The 17,152-nt window shown below is 44.5% G+C and overlaps 1 protein-coding gene across 1 annotated transcript in view; it reads left to right on the top strand.

The window, feature by feature from the left end:
• Positions 1 to 17,152, top strand: part of FER1L5 (fer-1 like family member 5) — a 61,795-nt gene that overhangs the window by 23,962 nt on the left and 20,681 nt on the right. The window contains exons 15-20 of the mRNA XM_008700432.2: positions 893 to 961; positions 3,676 to 3,719; positions 3,813 to 3,895; positions 3,972 to 4,066; positions 5,031 to 5,159; positions 6,706 to 6,883. Coding sequence (XP_008698654.2) covers positions 893 to 961; positions 3,676 to 3,719; positions 3,813 to 3,895; positions 3,972 to 4,066; positions 5,031 to 5,159; positions 6,706 to 6,883 — 598 coding nt within the window. The remainder of the gene's footprint in view (positions 1 to 892; positions 962 to 3,675; positions 3,720 to 3,812; positions 3,896 to 3,971; positions 4,067 to 5,030; positions 5,160 to 6,705; positions 6,884 to 17,152) is intronic.

The raw sequence follows: 17,152 nt of genomic DNA on the forward strand, positions 1-17,152 counted from the left end.
AAGGGAGGGAGATTAGTGTCTACCTTTCAAAGGAAGGTGTTCCAAAGGATTTGTGGACATATTTTAAAACCACCACACTGAATGTGGTTTGGGTGCTCCAGGTCTAGGTGAGATGCTCTTGGGTGGTAGGTGGCACACAATTTCACAATTTTCAAAAATTTTAATATCTCTGCAGTTTTCTAGTATGTATTAAGAAGTTTAACCAGTCCAGGGGCGCCTGGGTGGCACAGCGGTTAAGCGTCTGCCTTCGGCTCAGGGCGTGATCCCGGCGTTATGGGATCGAGCCCCACATCAGGCTCCTCCACTAGGAGCCTGCTTCTTCCTCTCCCACTCCTCCTGCTTGTGTTCCCTCTCTCACTGGCTGTCTCTATCTCTGTCGAATAAATAAATAAAATCTTTAAAAAAAAAAAAAAAGAAGTTTAACCAGTCCAACCAACCCTTGATTTCACTGACATGATTGCTTCGAATAGAGCCACGTTTAAAAATGAAGTCAAGTGATGCTTTGGAAAGGGGTATGCCATTGCGTACTGCCATAGTTGACGTGGTTTTTGCTCACTTTTCTGTTGGGATGATAGAGTTTATCTAACAAAATCTATGTGTATGCACTCATATAATAAACTTCATAACCCTATGACTATTTAAGAACAAAGTCAATTGAAAGATGATTTAAAAACAATAATACGGAATCTGGATCTGGATACAAAGGACTAAAGTTGTAGCTGAGGAGAAGTTGTCCAAGTGCCTTTAGACCATTTCCATGATTAGCCAGCCCTGTGCCAGAGACAGCGTCCATCTGTGGGCTGGGCCGGAAGGGCTGGAAGGGCTGGAAGGTAAGGTCAGTGGAGGGAGGAGGGGACAGGCTGGCACTGACACTGCTTTGGGTTGTTCCTAGCTCAAGACAAATGTGCTGACCCAAACCGAGAACCCAATATGGAACCAGATCCTGACCTTCCAGATTCAGGTATTGCTGTTCCATCCTTTTTTTTGGTGGCGGTGGGGAGAATCCCAAGCAGGCTCTACTCTCAGTGTGGAGCCAGGAGCCTGATGCAGGGCTCGATCTCACAACCCTGAGATCATGACCTGAGCTGAAATCAAGAGTCAGATGCTTAACCGACTGAGCCCCCAAGACGCCCCTTGCTGTTCCATCTTGGCCACATTCCTCCTCCTGGCCCACAAACAGAAGGCAAGTTTGAGTGTGTAGGGACATGGATAGAAGGTAGGGGCCAAGAAACATGGGGTGCAGACAGTGGGAGGCCGGGGATGGAGGGAATCTGCCTGATAGGGAACATGAGGAAGCCCAGGACAGATTACAGAAAACTTACTTTATTTGTCCAGTATTAAGAAATGAGCCCTGAGCCATGCAACTGAACTTTCCTGAAAACTTAAACATGCCCTTTCACCTACATTACAAAACAAAACCAAAAAAATCATTTAAATCTAAATTGTATTGTGCATTTTCTTATCTTCTAGGCAAAGTGCCCCGAAGCTAATTATAGCTTTGTTGATGGCCTAGAGGTATTGTGGGAACATAGTATACGGGCTCCACGTAGCCTGGGCTATTTGTTCCTGCACTAAGACTCCAAGATGCTCTTCTTTGTGGGATTCGGTAGTCTGACTTTTATAGCTTTTCAGTCCTCCTCAGTCACCTATCAGTAGTGTGGATGCCAGTCCTCTTAAAGCCCTGGGAGAGCCTTGATTGCCTTTTGACTCCTTGCCAGGCTTTTGAGAACGTGTAGAAAAAGAGTCTGAAATTCTGAGAGATAGCTTAAGCACTGTCATTAAGTATGAGTGCATAGAACTTTGCGTGGCTTCTATTTGGCTACCCAGAGAGTGTTTTGCTTTCCTTATACCCTACATTTGTGTGATGTAAAATCAGCTCGTCAGCTCCCCTCTACTCTCCTGGGACCCTCTTCCTCACTAGAAGCTTCCCTAGTCTTCCTCCTGGTGAGGCATCATCTTTAACCATTCTTCATAATCTCTATCTTCCTGGGTAATTTTATAGATTCTTAAAGTAGGAAGAGATTTTAAAGGGAGACTAGTTTATCCCCCAACTTTGATCCCTCCCACCTGTCTCTGGCGGTGATGAGGCTCATGGCCGGGATCCTCAGATGCTCTGTGGATGCTCAGAGCCTTGAAAGTCCTCTCTCGTTTCAGCTGCCTTTAGGTTCAGAAACCAGTGGCACGGGCTCGGCCCTCCTTCATCCCTGAAAGAGGCGTTCCAACATTTAAAGCTGTGCAAACACCCCTTGGACCCTCATCCATTTCCCACATCATACAGTCTCCTTAGGCTGGAGCCATCTGGATGCAGGCCTGATTGTCACTAGTCCCGTGGAAATGCAGCAGGCAGATGTGACCCTCACTCTGAATGGCAGGAGGACCACAGAGACAGTAGCAGCTGAGGCCAGCAAGGCAGGCTGCAGGGGAAGCTCTGCTGAAAATGGGTGTATGCCAGCTTACAGTCCAAGGGCCCCAGGACAGGAGGGCAGTCAAGACAAGGAACTGGGAATGGGGAAGAGAATTCTCAACGGGGTGGTTGAAAAGATGGTTCAGCCATGAATTTGAATGTGGAAGATTTGTAATATTGGAAGACTTAGATGCCTTCTGGTGCCCATCTCTCCACTTCTAGGGGGCCTTTCCTCATTTCTTCTTAACCACTTGCTCAACTGGAAAGCCCTTTCCCTACTCCGCAGCTCCCTGGCAAGGGGAGAATGGACAAGTAGAATGGTAGAATGGGAAGGACTCTCAGCCATGCCTCAGGAAGTGCTGTGAGGAGCAGAGGCCCCAGCTGAGAGGATTTGGGTCCCACTCAGGTCTCAAGCCGAGCAGCTCTGTTTTACACAGGGATTGGTTTTTGTTTTCATAATTGAGGGAACCCTGTAGCAGAGTGGGAATAAGAATCAGAAGGCTGGTTTCCAGTCCTGACTGCACCCCTGACTCTGTGACCGTGAACAAGTCCCTTTGCCTCTCTGGGCCTCATTCCCCATCTGTAAATAGGGACAATCACACCCCTCACTAAAGAGAGCTTCTAAGAGAACTTAAGGAACTCAGTTTCTCTGTGCCTCGGTTTTCCTTTCTGGAAATGGGAATAACAGCACCTGGTTTATGGGGCTGTTGGGAGGAGTCCCTCAGGGGATCCATGCAGATCATTCAGCACAGGCCAGGAGACAAAGGAAACCCTTCCCACAACAGCTACTATTATTTACTCTGGCGGGGATAGATGTCCTTCTGTTTACAAGTGACCTGCTAACTCTGAAGAAGACGTTTTAAGCCACAACCTCTGTGGTGACGTGTATTCAGACAGTTGGTGAACATGTATTCAGACAGTGAAGGGCTGTGTGAGGACTGCAATCATCGAGCCCATGGTCAGGGTGGACTCAGGTCTTGGTTCTGAAGCTCATGCAATTAGAGGGCCATTTTAAGAATAAGAATACAAAGCAACCAGGAGACACAATCGTAGACCTCTCCCAGGGCTTTGCAAGGGGCCCATGCAAGTGGGGAGGCGCACAGCCACAGGCCTATACGCTCCCATGGTAAATCCATCTTGGCTGTTGTGACGTGGCTTACTGGTGACTGAGCCAGGCCTTGGACCCAGAGTCAGCACTTCCCAGCTGCGCTCAGTCTCCGTGAGGACCCTCCGAGCATGCACCCACGGTGGCTCTTGCTTTCTCCTTGCAGCTGCCCTGCCTCTCCAGCTACATCAAGTTCAGAGTCTTGGACTGGTGAGCCATTGGGTGGAGGCTGAAAATCATGCAGGGGAGGAGATCATCAGAGCTGGGCCAGCTGCTCAGCCTGCAGAATGTGTTTCTCTCCAGCCCCAAGAACAGTTGCCGGGATGAGATTGGGACTGTCAGCCTGCTCCTCAACCAGATCTCATCCACTGGATCAGAAATAGAAGGCAAGCAATTCCCCTGACTCCTGCCTCCTGCCCCTCTCCCACCTGGCCCCGCCCCCCTCATCCTCTCTTCTTGCAGGAACGTACTCTGGCTTCCTACCCTGTTTTGGCCCCAGCTTCCTGACTCTCCGTGGGGGCAAAAAGGCCCCTTTCAGGATCCAGGAAGAAGGCACTGTAAGCTTCTCATGACAGCTCTAGGGAACGGTGGAGGTAATACCAACCGTATGAAAGGCCCTGGGGTGTGGAAGTGCCAGAGGAGGGTCCGACCCTGGTTTCTGCCCACCACACTAGTAGAGGACATGTAACCTGTGTGTAAATGATTATGTGTATATGGAACATGTGCTGTGGCACAAGAAAGAAGCAGATGGAGAGCTCTGGGCGTTCACTGAGGAAGGAACATTGAGATGAAATGTCGGGTAAGATTTCCAGCAGGTGGAAAGGACACAGGAGACAAAAACAGCATAGGTAAATGTAGAAAGTATTGGGCTATTAAAGACTGATGATAAAGGCCAGGAAGCCAACTCTAGCTTCAAAGATGGGAACTGGGCTGGGAAGAACTCTGAGTGAGGATGAGCTGCAGGCACTGGGACCTCCATGCCATCAAGAGGCTCTCTCATTCACTCCATCTCTCAGCTCTTGCTCTCCAGACTGGGTGGCTTTCTCTCCTACTGCAGTCAAGCCTCCCAGCGGACGAGTGGTCAGCCGAGCCTCTTATAGGAAAGGCCAGGGGCACATTCTAATTGGCTGTCTTAGGTCATGTGTACTCCCGTTGGACCAATCACTGTTGTCAAGGAGGCGGGGCATGCTCTGATTGGCTAGACTGGGAGCGCAAATACAGTCTTTATCACATCCCCCTCCAAGCGGGAAGGGTTCGCGGGGAACAGGTACTTCGGGTTGACAAGCGGATGGAATGCGTGAAGAGGAGGAATGGGCCTCCGGGTGTGGAAGAGGGGTCACGGCCCAGAGGTTTCTGGGCACAGCCATGTCTGGGGTGTGTGGAATTCCGCCCCAGGGCTGTGGTCGGCCTTAGGCAGGAAGTCACTAGACAACTCTGTCTTTGCTGCAGAGGTGTTGGGGAGATGTATCGGCTCTTTTTCTCTCATTCCTTTTCTCACCATTTTCCTTCCTGTTACCCTAGAATATTTCCGACTCTCTGAAGGATGGTTTAACTTATCGAGGCCGAGTCTTCCTGGAGTTATTCACCCACGTCACTTCCCATCAAGACTTTAAGAGGAAGGATCTCTCCTCTGAAGTGACCAATATAGAGGTAACTACAGGAAACAGGTAACCCAGGAAGAAAGAGTCCCTCTGCCCACCCCAAATCTACCACGGGTCCTGTTTCTGACACTGCAGGGGCCCCGGCCACAAGCTGAATGAGCTGTTGGCTGCTTGAGGATGTTTAGTCAATCCGCCTGAGTCTTTATTAAGCCTGTATGAGGGCTTCATGCTGTGCCAAATCCTGGGTGGTCAGGGACCCAGTAAATACAAGATAAGGTTTCTGTATAAGAAATGTGCAGTCTAGTTAAGGAGAAATGATCTTCTGAGTTTTTATTTCTTCCTGTAGGCTGGGGAAGACCACTGATGCAGGAAGGGGCAGGAGGAACAGTGTTAAGAATAGCCACCCACTTATTTTTAAAAATGGGAATACAGTCACAGAGAAACAGAACCAGAGAGGAGGGAGCAGGTTCCAGAGACCCTTTGGAAACACAATGATCAGAGCCAAAGACCAACAAGACATAAGAAATGAGGCTAACTCCCCTAAGCTAATGCCCATGTTCTGCCTCAGGTGGCAAGGTGGTCAGAGTGGCATCCATGCTCCCTGAGGGATGAGCAGGTCTGGGGTGGGGGGAAGGGGGAAATGACGAATCCCACCTTTGACATATGTTGGTGAGACATCCATGAAAACCAGTCCTCAAGGCTGTAGACAGATGGTGTGTCGTCAGCACACCAGGATCTGAGCACAGGGTTGTAAAGGAAATGCCTGGGAGGAGTAGGTGGGTGAAAGGGTGCCACAGCCTAAGGCAGGTAGAGGAGGAGGAGGGGCTTGCAGAAGAGACTGGGGAGGAGTGTGCAAAGAAGAGCACAGAGGCAGTGCCCCCCTCCCAGGGGAGAGTTGCCAGGCCACACAGGTGCGAGGGAGAAGTTGCAGACTGTGCATAGAGGCAAGTGCACAGAAACTTGGCTGAAAGTGGAAGGAGACGAGATCAGATGGGAGCTCAACAGAGGCTCAGAGGGGAGAAGGAGGGTTATTTTTTATGGCAGGGCAGACCTGAGCTAGTGAACAGACTGGGAGAGTGCAAGAGGAGGCAGGAGTTGGCCACAGAAATGGGAGTGGCTGACATGGCAGATGGAGGACCTCCAGCAGATGGGAGGCATGATGGGAGGAGGCAGCTGGAGAAGGGCCCAGAGCAGATGTGCGTGCATGTGCCACCTTCACCACACCCCTGCCCACGCTCATCTCATCAGGGGAGGGAGTTGAGGAAAAAAGGAGAAGGATGAGGTGGCCCAAGTCAGAGCCCAGCCTGACCCTCAGGGCCTTGGATGGAGAAGCCTCCCTTTCAGGAAAGAAAGGAACCACAGCTGGCTGGGAGGAAGGGACCAGATGATAGAGGTCCTGGGAGGAACTGCCCTTGAGCAGGAGTCAAGGCAGGATTTTGAGGGGGCATGGGTTCAAAGATCCAGCTCACCCTGAAGAGAAGCAAAGATGGCTTTTGAAAGAAACAGGGCACCTCCTCTTTGCCTCCCTGCCTGTCTCTATAGCCTTGTTCATCCCTTGGCTTATGTACTGGGGATGTGGGGGGTTATTGTTTTAGAGGCACCATCACCGCCAGAAGTATGGGCTGTGTGTCATCTTCCTTTCCTGTACCATGATGCCTAACTTTAAGGACCTGATCCAATTCGAGGTCAGCATTGGCCACTATGGAAACAAGATGGACCTGAATTACAAGCCTCTCGTCTCAACCACACAGTACAGCCCAGTGATATATGATGGTAATAGTCAGATCCAACCCAAGAGCAGAAAGCATCCGCTGCATGCCAGGCTCTGCGCTTGGCCCTTTTAAGGGTATTAGCTCATGGAAATTCATAGGCATTGTTAACCCACATGTCTCACATGAGGAAAATGAGCTTCAGGGAAGTGAAGTCACCTGCCAAACATTGCACAGCTAGTGGGTGGTGAGCCCACAAGAGCTGAAAGTAGGTGTTCACTCCCAAGTTCTTCTCTATGCTACATTCCACACTACAACTTCCCCAACCCCGTCTTCTTCCCTACTACTCTGAGCCACCTCTGCTCCATCCATGCAACCATCTTCTGCTACTCATCTGCCCACCTGCTATCCATGTCCATTATTCTACTCATCCACCCTTTGATCCATTCAACTCCTACCCATCCACTGACCCAAACACTCAACCAACCTCCCATCCATCCCTTCATCCATTAATCCAATACATACTTATTAAACACCTATACCAGGCTCTATAGAGTCGCAGTTATCAAAGAGCAGTCCCTGGGCTGGGCATCAGCATCACCTGGGAACTTTTAGAAATGCAGATTCTAGGGGCACCTGAGTGGCTCCCTTGGTTAAGCATCTGACTCTTGATTTCAGCTCAGGTCATGATCTCAGGGTCATGAGATGGAGCCCTGCATCGGGCTCTGTGCTGAGCATGGAGCCTGCTAAAGATTCTCTCCCTCCCGCTCCCTCTGGCCCTCCTCCCCACTCCTCCCGTGCTCATGTGTACTCTCTGTCTTAAAAAAATGCAGATCTTGGCCCCACCTCAGTCCTTACAGAATCAGAAAACCTGGGGATGGTGCCCCGTAACCTGTGCTTTAACAACCCCACCACGTGATTCAGATGCATGCTAGAGTTTGAGAACCACTGCTCTCAACTTCTTCAACAGCTTTGCAATCTCCTCACCCCTTGAGAGCCTTTCCGTGCATTCCATTTCTCTGGGTTTTTTAAGACAGATCTTTATTGAAATAGAATTCATACACCATACAATTCGTCCATGTAAAGTATGCAGTTCAATAGTTTTTACTGTATTCACAGAATGGGGCAACCATCACCGTGGTCAATTCTAGAACATTTTTATCACTCCAAAAAGAAACCCTATACCCACTTGCAGTCACTGTCTATTTCTCCCCTGCATCCCTAGCCTCAGGCAACCATTAATCTACTTTCTGTCTCTATGGAGTTTCTTATTCTGGATATTTTATCACACACATAGATTCACAATATGTAGTCCTTGGTCTGGCATCTTTCACTTAGCATAACGTTCTGCTTGTTTTTAAATTATGAAATATATACAAAAAATATATTAAATGTATATATATATATACAGTTTAAAGACAGATAAAATGAGTACCCCTGAAGTCACCACTCAGCTTAAAAGATAGAAAATTGTCAGCATCTTAGAAGTTCCCTGTATGTTCTTCCCAGACCCATTTACCCAAGCAATAACCACAATCCTGACCCTCATGGGAATCACTCCCTTGCTTTACTTTTCAATTTTTACCATCTATGTGTGCAATCCTCAACAGCATACTATTTTTTGCATTTTATACAAATGGAACTTTTCAGTCTGTATTCGTCTGTTTTCCATCTTTTGCTTAATATTCGTTTTTTTTTATGTTGGTCTGTGTCGCTGAAGTTCATTTTCACTTCTGTATATAGTCTACTGTATGATTATAGCACCAATTATGTGGTATATGTAGACATTTGGGACTTATCTTTTTTTCCGACTATAATAATTGTGTTATAAACATTCTTGTACATGTCTCCTGGTCTCAAGTGCAAGACTTCCTCTAAATTATATATCCTGGAGTGAAAGAGGAATTCAAAGCAAAGAAATTATACCAAATTACACTCTCATCAGCTCAATATGAGAATCTCTATTGCTCTTCATTCTCACCAGGACTTGGTGTTGCCCGGCCTTTCAGTTTTTGCCAATGGTGGATGAGGATGGTATCCTATAAGACCTTGATTTTCATTTTCCTGATTACAAATGGAGGTTGGGCATCTTTGCATATGTTTACAAATGTTTGTTGTTTTCTCATCTGTAAAAAGCCTATCGATGTATTTTATCCATCATTCTATTTGACTGTCTTTTTCTTACTGGCTTATATGTTATTTTTTCTGGGAATGATCTTTTGTCAGATGGGTGTATTGTAAATACCTTCCCTAAGTTTGGGGCTTTTCATCTTCATCTTAACGATGACTTTTTATTTTTTTACTGAGGTCTTATTTGCAAACAATAAAATGCACATATTTTAATTGTACAGATTGATGAATTTTGGCAAATACACCTATTTAACCACCATGGGAAGAAAGTTCCATCACCCCAGAAAGCTTTCATATGCCCCCTTTCAGTCAATCTCCCCAGCCCCTGGGGTCAGTCATTGTTGTGTTGTCTATCATTATAGATGTGTTTTGCTTTTCCTACAGCGTTATGTAAATGAAATCAGACATACGGTTCTTTCTTTTTCTATGGCTTCTTTGGCTCAGCATAGCGTTTTAGGAATTCAGCCATGTTGTTTCATGGATACTTTGTTTTGTTCCTCTTTATTTCTGATAGTACTTCATTATGTGGATATGACAGTTTATTTACCCATCCCTCTGTTCATGGACACTTAGACTGATTCAACTTTTGGAGAGTTATGAATAAAGCTGCTGTGAACCTTCTTGTACAAATCTCTCTATGGACATGTGCTTGCATTTCTCTTGGGTACATAACCTAGGAGTGGCATTTGGGTTTTAAAGGAAAGAGCTAACTATCTTCCAAAGCATTTGTACCATTTTACACCCGCACAGCAGTGTTTGAGATTTGTACTTGCCCCTCATCTTTGCCAACTTCGGTACTGTCGGTCTTTTTCATTTGAGTCATTCTATGACTCAAGTGGGTATGACATTGTCCGTAATTATAATTTTGATTTCCATTTCTCTGATCAGTAGTCATCCTGAGCATCTTTTCATGCTCACGTATATTTCTGTAGTGAAGGCACTGCTCAAGTTTTTTGCCAGTCTTTCAGTGGGTTGTTTGTCTTTTTACGTGGCATGCCAGTTCTTTTATATTTTGGATAAAAGTCCTTTGTCAATCTGTTTCGCTAATATTTTCCGTTCTGTGGCTTGACTTCCATTTCCAAGCAGTGTCTTTTGAAGATCAGAAGTTTCTAAATTTGATGCAGAAAATAAATTCTAATTTTGAGGGGCATCTGGCTGGCTCAGTCACAAGAGCGTGCAACTCTTGATCTTGGGGTTGTGAGTTTGAGCCCCACTTTGGGTGTAGAGATTACTTAAAAATTAATTCTAATTTTGATTAAATCAGATTTGTTGATTATCTTTTCTTTTATAGTAGTACATTATTTGGTCCAAGAAATATTGTCTACCCCAAGATAATAAAGATATTCTCCTGTGTTTCATTCTACAAGCTTTATAATTCTAAAATATTTTTAAAGTTTATTTTTAAGTAATCTCCACACACAGCATGGGGCTCAAGCTTGCGAGCCCAAGATTAAGAGTCTCATGTTCCTCTGACTAAGCCAGCCCGGCGCCCCAAAGCTTTATAATTTTAGCTTCTTCGTTTAGGTTTATGATCAAACCTGACTTGATTTTTGTATATGGTCTGAGGGAAGGGTCAGATTCTTCTTTCTATAAAGATAACTATGCTGTTCTCTTCCATTTATCTATTTGTCTATCTTTAATGCCGATATCACACCATCTTGATAGCAATAGCTCTAGAGCAAGTCTTGAAATCAGGTCATGTAAGTCCTCCAATTTTGTTGTTCTTTTACAAAATAACACAGTTTCTGGCTATTCTGGTTCCTTTCCATTTTCATATGAATTTTAGCACCAGCTTGACAATTTCTACAAAAAGCCCGCTGGGATTTCTCTGTCTTCTTTTGTTCTAATCAAGTGTGTATTTGTTTTGTTTTTAATATTGCATTCTCTCTCCTCTACTGGCTCTACATCTGTGGATTAGTTCTAGTGGTTGCTCAGGGGATTGCAGTATCGATCTCTAACCTATCCCAGCTACCTTGAATTCGTATTATAATTACTTCACATATGATATTACATATATTCACATATAATTGTTATATATAATATAAAGTACAATTATAATAGTATAATTGGATTTTCACCTTTGTTATACGTGCTAGAGTTGGTTTGCTAATATTTTGTTTAGGATTTTTGCATCTGTATGGATAAGATGAATCTATAATTTTCTTTCTTATAATGTCCTCATTTGGTTTTAATATCCAGGTTATGCCAGCCTCGTGAAATTGAGGCGCATTTCCTCTTTTTACTCTCCGTGAGCATTTGGGTCAGACTGTAATCATCTGTTCCTTGAAAGTTTGCTAGGACTCACCTCTAAATATAAGCCTGGTGGGTTTTTTAATGCAGCGATTTAAATACGAATTTACTTTACTTTTTTAAAGATTTTATTTATTTATTTGACAGAGAGAGAGAGAGAGCACAAGCAGGGGAAGGGGCAGGCAGAGGGAGACGGAGAAGCGGACTCCCACTGAGCAGGGAGCCCGATACAGGGCTCCATCCCAGGACCCTGGGATCATAACCCGAGCTGAAGGCCGAGGCTCAACCATCTGAGACACCCAGGCACCCCTGGATTTACTTTAATTAGTCAGCTTTTCTATTTATTTTTAAGTCAATTTTGGTAGGTTTAATTTATCTAGGAATTTATAAATTTCTTTGACGTTTTCACATCTTTCAGCATAAAGTTGTTCATAGCATCTTTAAAAAAATTTTTATTGTGGCAAAATTGACATAAAACATACCATTTTAGCCATTTCTAAATGTACAGTTCAGTGAAATTAAGTACATTCGTAATGTTGTGTAACTATCGCCTCTATTTCTAGAGCAATTTCATCATCCCAAATAGAAACTCTACCCATTAGACAATAAATTCCTTTGTCCCCTGAAATCCTCTATTCTACTTTTTGTCTGTCTGAATTTGCCTATACCTCATGTATGTGAAATCATGTAATATGTGTCCTTCATGTCTGTGTATTTCACTTAGCACAATGTTTTCAAGGTTCATCCACGTTACAGCGTGTGTCCAAACTGCATTCCTTTTTATGACTGAATAATATCCCATCGTATTTATATATCACATTTTGTATATCCATTCATCTGTTAATGGACACTTGGGTTGTGTCCACCTTTTGGCTATTGTGAATAATGCTGCTTATGAACATTGGTGTACACATACCTGTTTGAGTCCGTTTTTAATTATTTGGGGTGTATGCCTAGGAGTGGAATCACTGCATCACATAGTAATTCTCTAACTTTTTGAGAAACCATCAAACTGTTTTCCACCACAGTTTCTTTTCTTTAAGATTGTATTTGTTTTTATCTTAGAGAGACAGAGAGAGCACGAGGAGCAGGGGGAAAGGCAGAGGGAGGAGAAGCAGACTCCCCGCTGAGCAGGGAGCCCCATGCAGGGCTCGATGCCACTGGGATAAGTGAAGGCAGATGCTTAACCGACTGAGCCACCCAGGTGCCCCTCCACCATAGTTTCTTACTGTTATCTATTTATCTCAGCACTATCTAAAAACAGGTGCCCTTATATCATTCTTTGCAAGGTGCATGTGTGTGTGCACATGTACCTTCTTTTCTCTTGATAAGTCTTGACAAACTTTTCCAGTCTTTTGCTATTACAAGTAATGCTATCAAGATACAGTCTTGCATAAGTGATTTCAAAGTGGAATTGGTCAAAACATATTTGCATCTTGGCAGATACTGCAAAACTGTCCTCTGTGCTGATCAGCACCTGTTTTTCTCTCAGCATCTCCAGCAAGGAGAGACTTGGCACGCTCTGCTCCAGATCAAGCTTCATCCTTGCCCTTCCTTGCTCTGTTCTATATCTCAGGGCTGAACACCTGCAAACTTCGTGTCCCAGCTTCCCATGCCAGCTGATAAAAGGGGAGATGCCGTCATTCTGTCCTATCTCCCCACCCCTTCACTTTGTCTCTGCCTCTCCCTCTCCCTCCCTCCTGCCGCCAATTCAGGAGGCCTCTCTGGAAGTAGCTACATCCCTTCAGGGATCCCAGCTTTGGCTGGCCACTCCCCCACTGTCCTGGCCTTGGCCAAGCGCCCCTCCTCTGCAGTGCCACTACTGATGGGGTGTCACCTTCTTGGTGGCTCCAGCATCCTGTGCAGCTAGCTCGATGGCGCAGCTTTGGTTGTGTGCCTGTCCGTGGTCACACCACTGCCTGCCTTTTTTTCCCTAGCCCTAGAAGCAGTAGTTTCTTCCTCCTGTTACTAATCTCTGAGGAAGCTCACTTCCCCCACCCCACCTTTTTTTTTTTTTTTTAAGTAGGCTCAGCATGGAGCCCAGAGCAGGACTTTAACTCACAACCCCAAGATCAAGTCCTGAGCTGAGATCAAGAGTCGGTCGCTTAACCGACTGAGCCACCCAGGTGCCCCTCACTTTTCCCTTTCTGATCTCTTGGCCCTTTCAACACATTTTCTCTATTAAATCCCCTCTGTGTCAAATATCTGCCATGGTCTTTTTCTTTATCTGGCTGTACCCCGTAATCCTCCATAAAAGTTGTACAATTCAACACTCCCACCAGCAGTGTATGAGAGCCTCATCAAAATCTGGTATAAACTTCTGGATTTTTATCAGCCTGGTAAGTGAAAAATGGCATTTCAGGGTAGTTCTAATTTGTATTTCTCTCATTATAAATGAGGTTGGGTATCTTTTCGTATGTTTAAAAGTCATTTGTGTTTTCCTTTCTTTAATTCCTTGCTTATATAATTTTCTTTTTTATTCTATTGAGATATTAGTCATTTTCTTATTGATTTCCAGGACTGTAAGTATATTTGTAAGTATATTTCCCATATGTGTCTCCTATCTTTGTCTATGGTGCTTGGGATTTTTTTCCCATGAAGACTTTTTTTTAACGTACTCGAACTACTTTTATGACTTCTGGCTTTTGAGTCATAGTTAGAAAGGTCCTTTCCACTCCAAATATATTAAGGAATTCTCTCATATTTTGCTCTAGAAGTTTGTGACTTCTTAAAGTTTCATAACCAATACCTTCTGTCTTTCTGATGTTTTTTCCCCATGAATCTCTTGATCTTTCTGTGCAGCTGCCCAAATATCCTTTATCTTGTAAGTCTACTGACTTCACCAGGATATTTTGAGATGCTGATCCTTTGGGGTCAGTTGTCCCTGGCACGTGGTGTACTCTTTCATGGGTAGATTGGAATCTTCTTTTATTTTGTTAAAATTTATTTAGTGGTATAATTTTTTTTACAGTTTTTAAATTGAGTTGTTGTTCTTATTATGGGGTGGTAAGAGTTCTTTATATACACTGGATACAAGTCTTTTATCAGATATATGACTTGCAAATGGTCTGTGGCTCGTCTTTTCATTTCCTTACTGGTGTCTTTGAAGTGCGAACATTTTTAATTTGGATGAAGTCCAACTTTTTTTTCTTTTATGGTGTCATATACAAGATCTCTTTGCCTAACCCACGGTCATGAAGATTTTTCTCCTATCTTCGAAAAGCCTTACAGTTTTAGTTCTTATATTTAGCTGTTTGATCCATTTTGAAATCATTTGTATATGAATAATCCAATTTTTCAGGCACCATTTGTTTAAAAGACTATCTCTTTCCCATGTGAGTTTTCTTAAATTATATTTTTAAATATTCTGTGCCATGGTGTAGGTTTTCTACTTTAGGGGCCCCATTTATGGGCCTAACAATTTTCCTTGGTTTTCTTTATCCATCAACTTTTCCCTGATCCTTCGTGACTTTCTATTTCCATTTTATTTTGGTCACTTTTCTACCCTTATTTCTGTGCCTCTCCCTGAGTTGTCTGCAGGGTCTAGTCTCCCTTGGGCTTCTTTTTATGTTGTCTTCCTTTCTAGGGTGTTTTTGGTTTTGCTCCTGCTTTTTTCCTATGTTTTGCCGGCTCACATTTCCTCATCTACGCCCAGAGTTCTTTCTGGGAGCGTATTTTTGCTGGCACTTTCCGCGCTCTGCTCCCATCAAGCTGTGCTCCCAGCTGTCTGCCTTGCTGCATGCTTCCCCGCAGGTGACTTCTGCTACACTTCACCCCTTCCTGCTTCGGCTTTGGACGGCAGTCATAGTTGCTTTTGGCCGTCCTTATGTGTATTTTGAGTCTACAGATTATATCTGTCTCCTTGTTTTGCTGAAAATGGGGTTGTTTTCCTCCTCCTTGTTGCTTTTGTATGCTATCCAAGAGTAGAAGAAGAAAATTGCCATCTTGTATCCGCACGTTCATATCTGAGAACCCCAGTGCTGGATCTCTGCTTATTTATCATTCTAATGATTACTCAGTAGCAGAGCCTGAAACTGGTGTCTTCCAGCGATTCTGGAAAATTATAAGATATTTTTGCTTCGACAATTATTTTTTCCCTTTGTCTCTTATATGGCTCCTCCTCAAACTCTATGGGACTCCCCATTCAGTTCCTCATATTTTTAAATCTCTTCCATATTTGTCGTCTCTCTGAGCTGTATTCTGCATGATTTCTTCTAGATCTTCTTGTAAGGGACTTAGGTAACCGCTCTGTTTAAACATTTTTGGCAGTTCCTTATCCCTGTTCCCTACTTTATTCTTCTCCATAGTATTTTGACACAATGCATTTTATGTATTTTGTCTCCACTATTTTTTTAATTATTTTTTTTTAAGATTTTATTTATCTGACAGAGAGAGAGAACAGGCAGGGGAGCTGGAGACAGAGAAGCAGGCTCCCCACTGAGCAGGGAACCTGATGCGGAACCCTAGGATCATGGCCTGAGCTGAAGGCAGATGCTTAACAGATTGAACCACCCAGGTGCCCCTATTTTTTTTTAATTCTTAAGTAAACTTTTTTTTTACGATTTTATTTGAGAGAGAGAGCACGAGCAGGGGAAGGGGCAGAGGGAGAGGGACAAGCAGATTCCCTGCTGAGTGCAGAGCCCTATGCCCTCGATCCCAGGACCCCGAGATCATGACCTGAGCTGAAGTCAGACGCTTAACCGCTGAGCCACCCAGGTGCCCCAAAGTCTTAAGTAAACTTTGGATTCAAGTGTAACATAGCTGTGGAAAAGTACACAAACCCAAGTGTCCAACTCAATAAATTATCGTGAAGCAAACACACCCATGTAACAACATTCACACCATGAAATGGAGCCCCGCCATCCCAGGTCCCCTTGAGCCCCTCTACCCCCACCCCCAGCAAGGGCAACCACCTTCCTGACCTCCAGTTTGTTTTGCCTGGTTGTTAGCTTTATATAAAAGAAACGTATAGTATGCAATCTTTTGTGTCTGACTTCTTTTGCCCACCATCCTGTGAAATGGAAACACAAACCTAGATGTTGGACATGGCTCTAGCTCATTCTCATTGCTGTATAGTACTCCATTGGGCAAATATACCATAATTTATTTATCCCTTCTACTACTGAGGGAGATTTTGGTGGTTTCCGGTTTTGGACAATTACAGATAGCGCTGCCATGAACATTTTATGACATGTCTTTTGATGATGCCGTGACACCTTTCAGTTGGGTGTGTACCTGGAAACAGAGCTGCGGGGCTAGAGAGTGCGTGTCTTGGTTCTGAGCCGCTCATTTTCTTGGCACTTTATCTTTGGGAAACCTGCGGGACTTTAGACCAAAGTTTCAGCTCCACAGAGGGTTTCTTTGCTTCCTCCAGTTACCTGGGGCACTGCCAACCAAAGACCATTTTCAATTATCTCCAGACTACACAGGTGATATGAATACAGAGTACAACCTGCAGGAGGGCCCATTTGTGGTTACAAATGTTCGGGAAAATTTCCTGCTCTCTCTCCCTAGAGCCATGCCAGAGATGGGCTGCTTTCTTCCCTGTTGTCTTCTGTGCGGTGGATTATTTCTCATCGACTGAGGGTTTAGGCTTTGGCGTGCCAGCTTTGCACGGCATATGCATTTGCTAGGGCTGCCCTAACAAAGCACCACAAAGTGGGTGGCTTGGAACAACACACACTTATTCTCTCACAGCTCTGGAGGCTGGAAGCCCAAAATCAAGGTGTTGGCTGGGTTGGTTCCTTCTTTTTTATTTTATTTTTTAAAAATTTTTAAAGATTTTATTTTTAAGTAACCTCTACATCTAATGTGGGGCTCAAACCTACAACCCCGTGATCAAGAGTCACGCGCTCCATCAGCCGAAACAGCCAGGTGTCCCAGGGTCCCTTCCTTCTGATAGATCTGAGCCTCTCTCCCAGCTTCTGCTGATTGCCTACAATCTCTGGTGCTC

Source organism: Ursus maritimus, unplaced genomic scaffold (assembly GCF_017311325.1).
Source record: "Ursus maritimus isolate PB19 unplaced genomic scaffold, ASM1731132v1 scaffold_6, whole genome shotgun sequence".
Taxonomy (NCBI): Eukaryota; Metazoa; Chordata; class Mammalia; order Carnivora; family Ursidae; genus Ursus; species Ursus maritimus.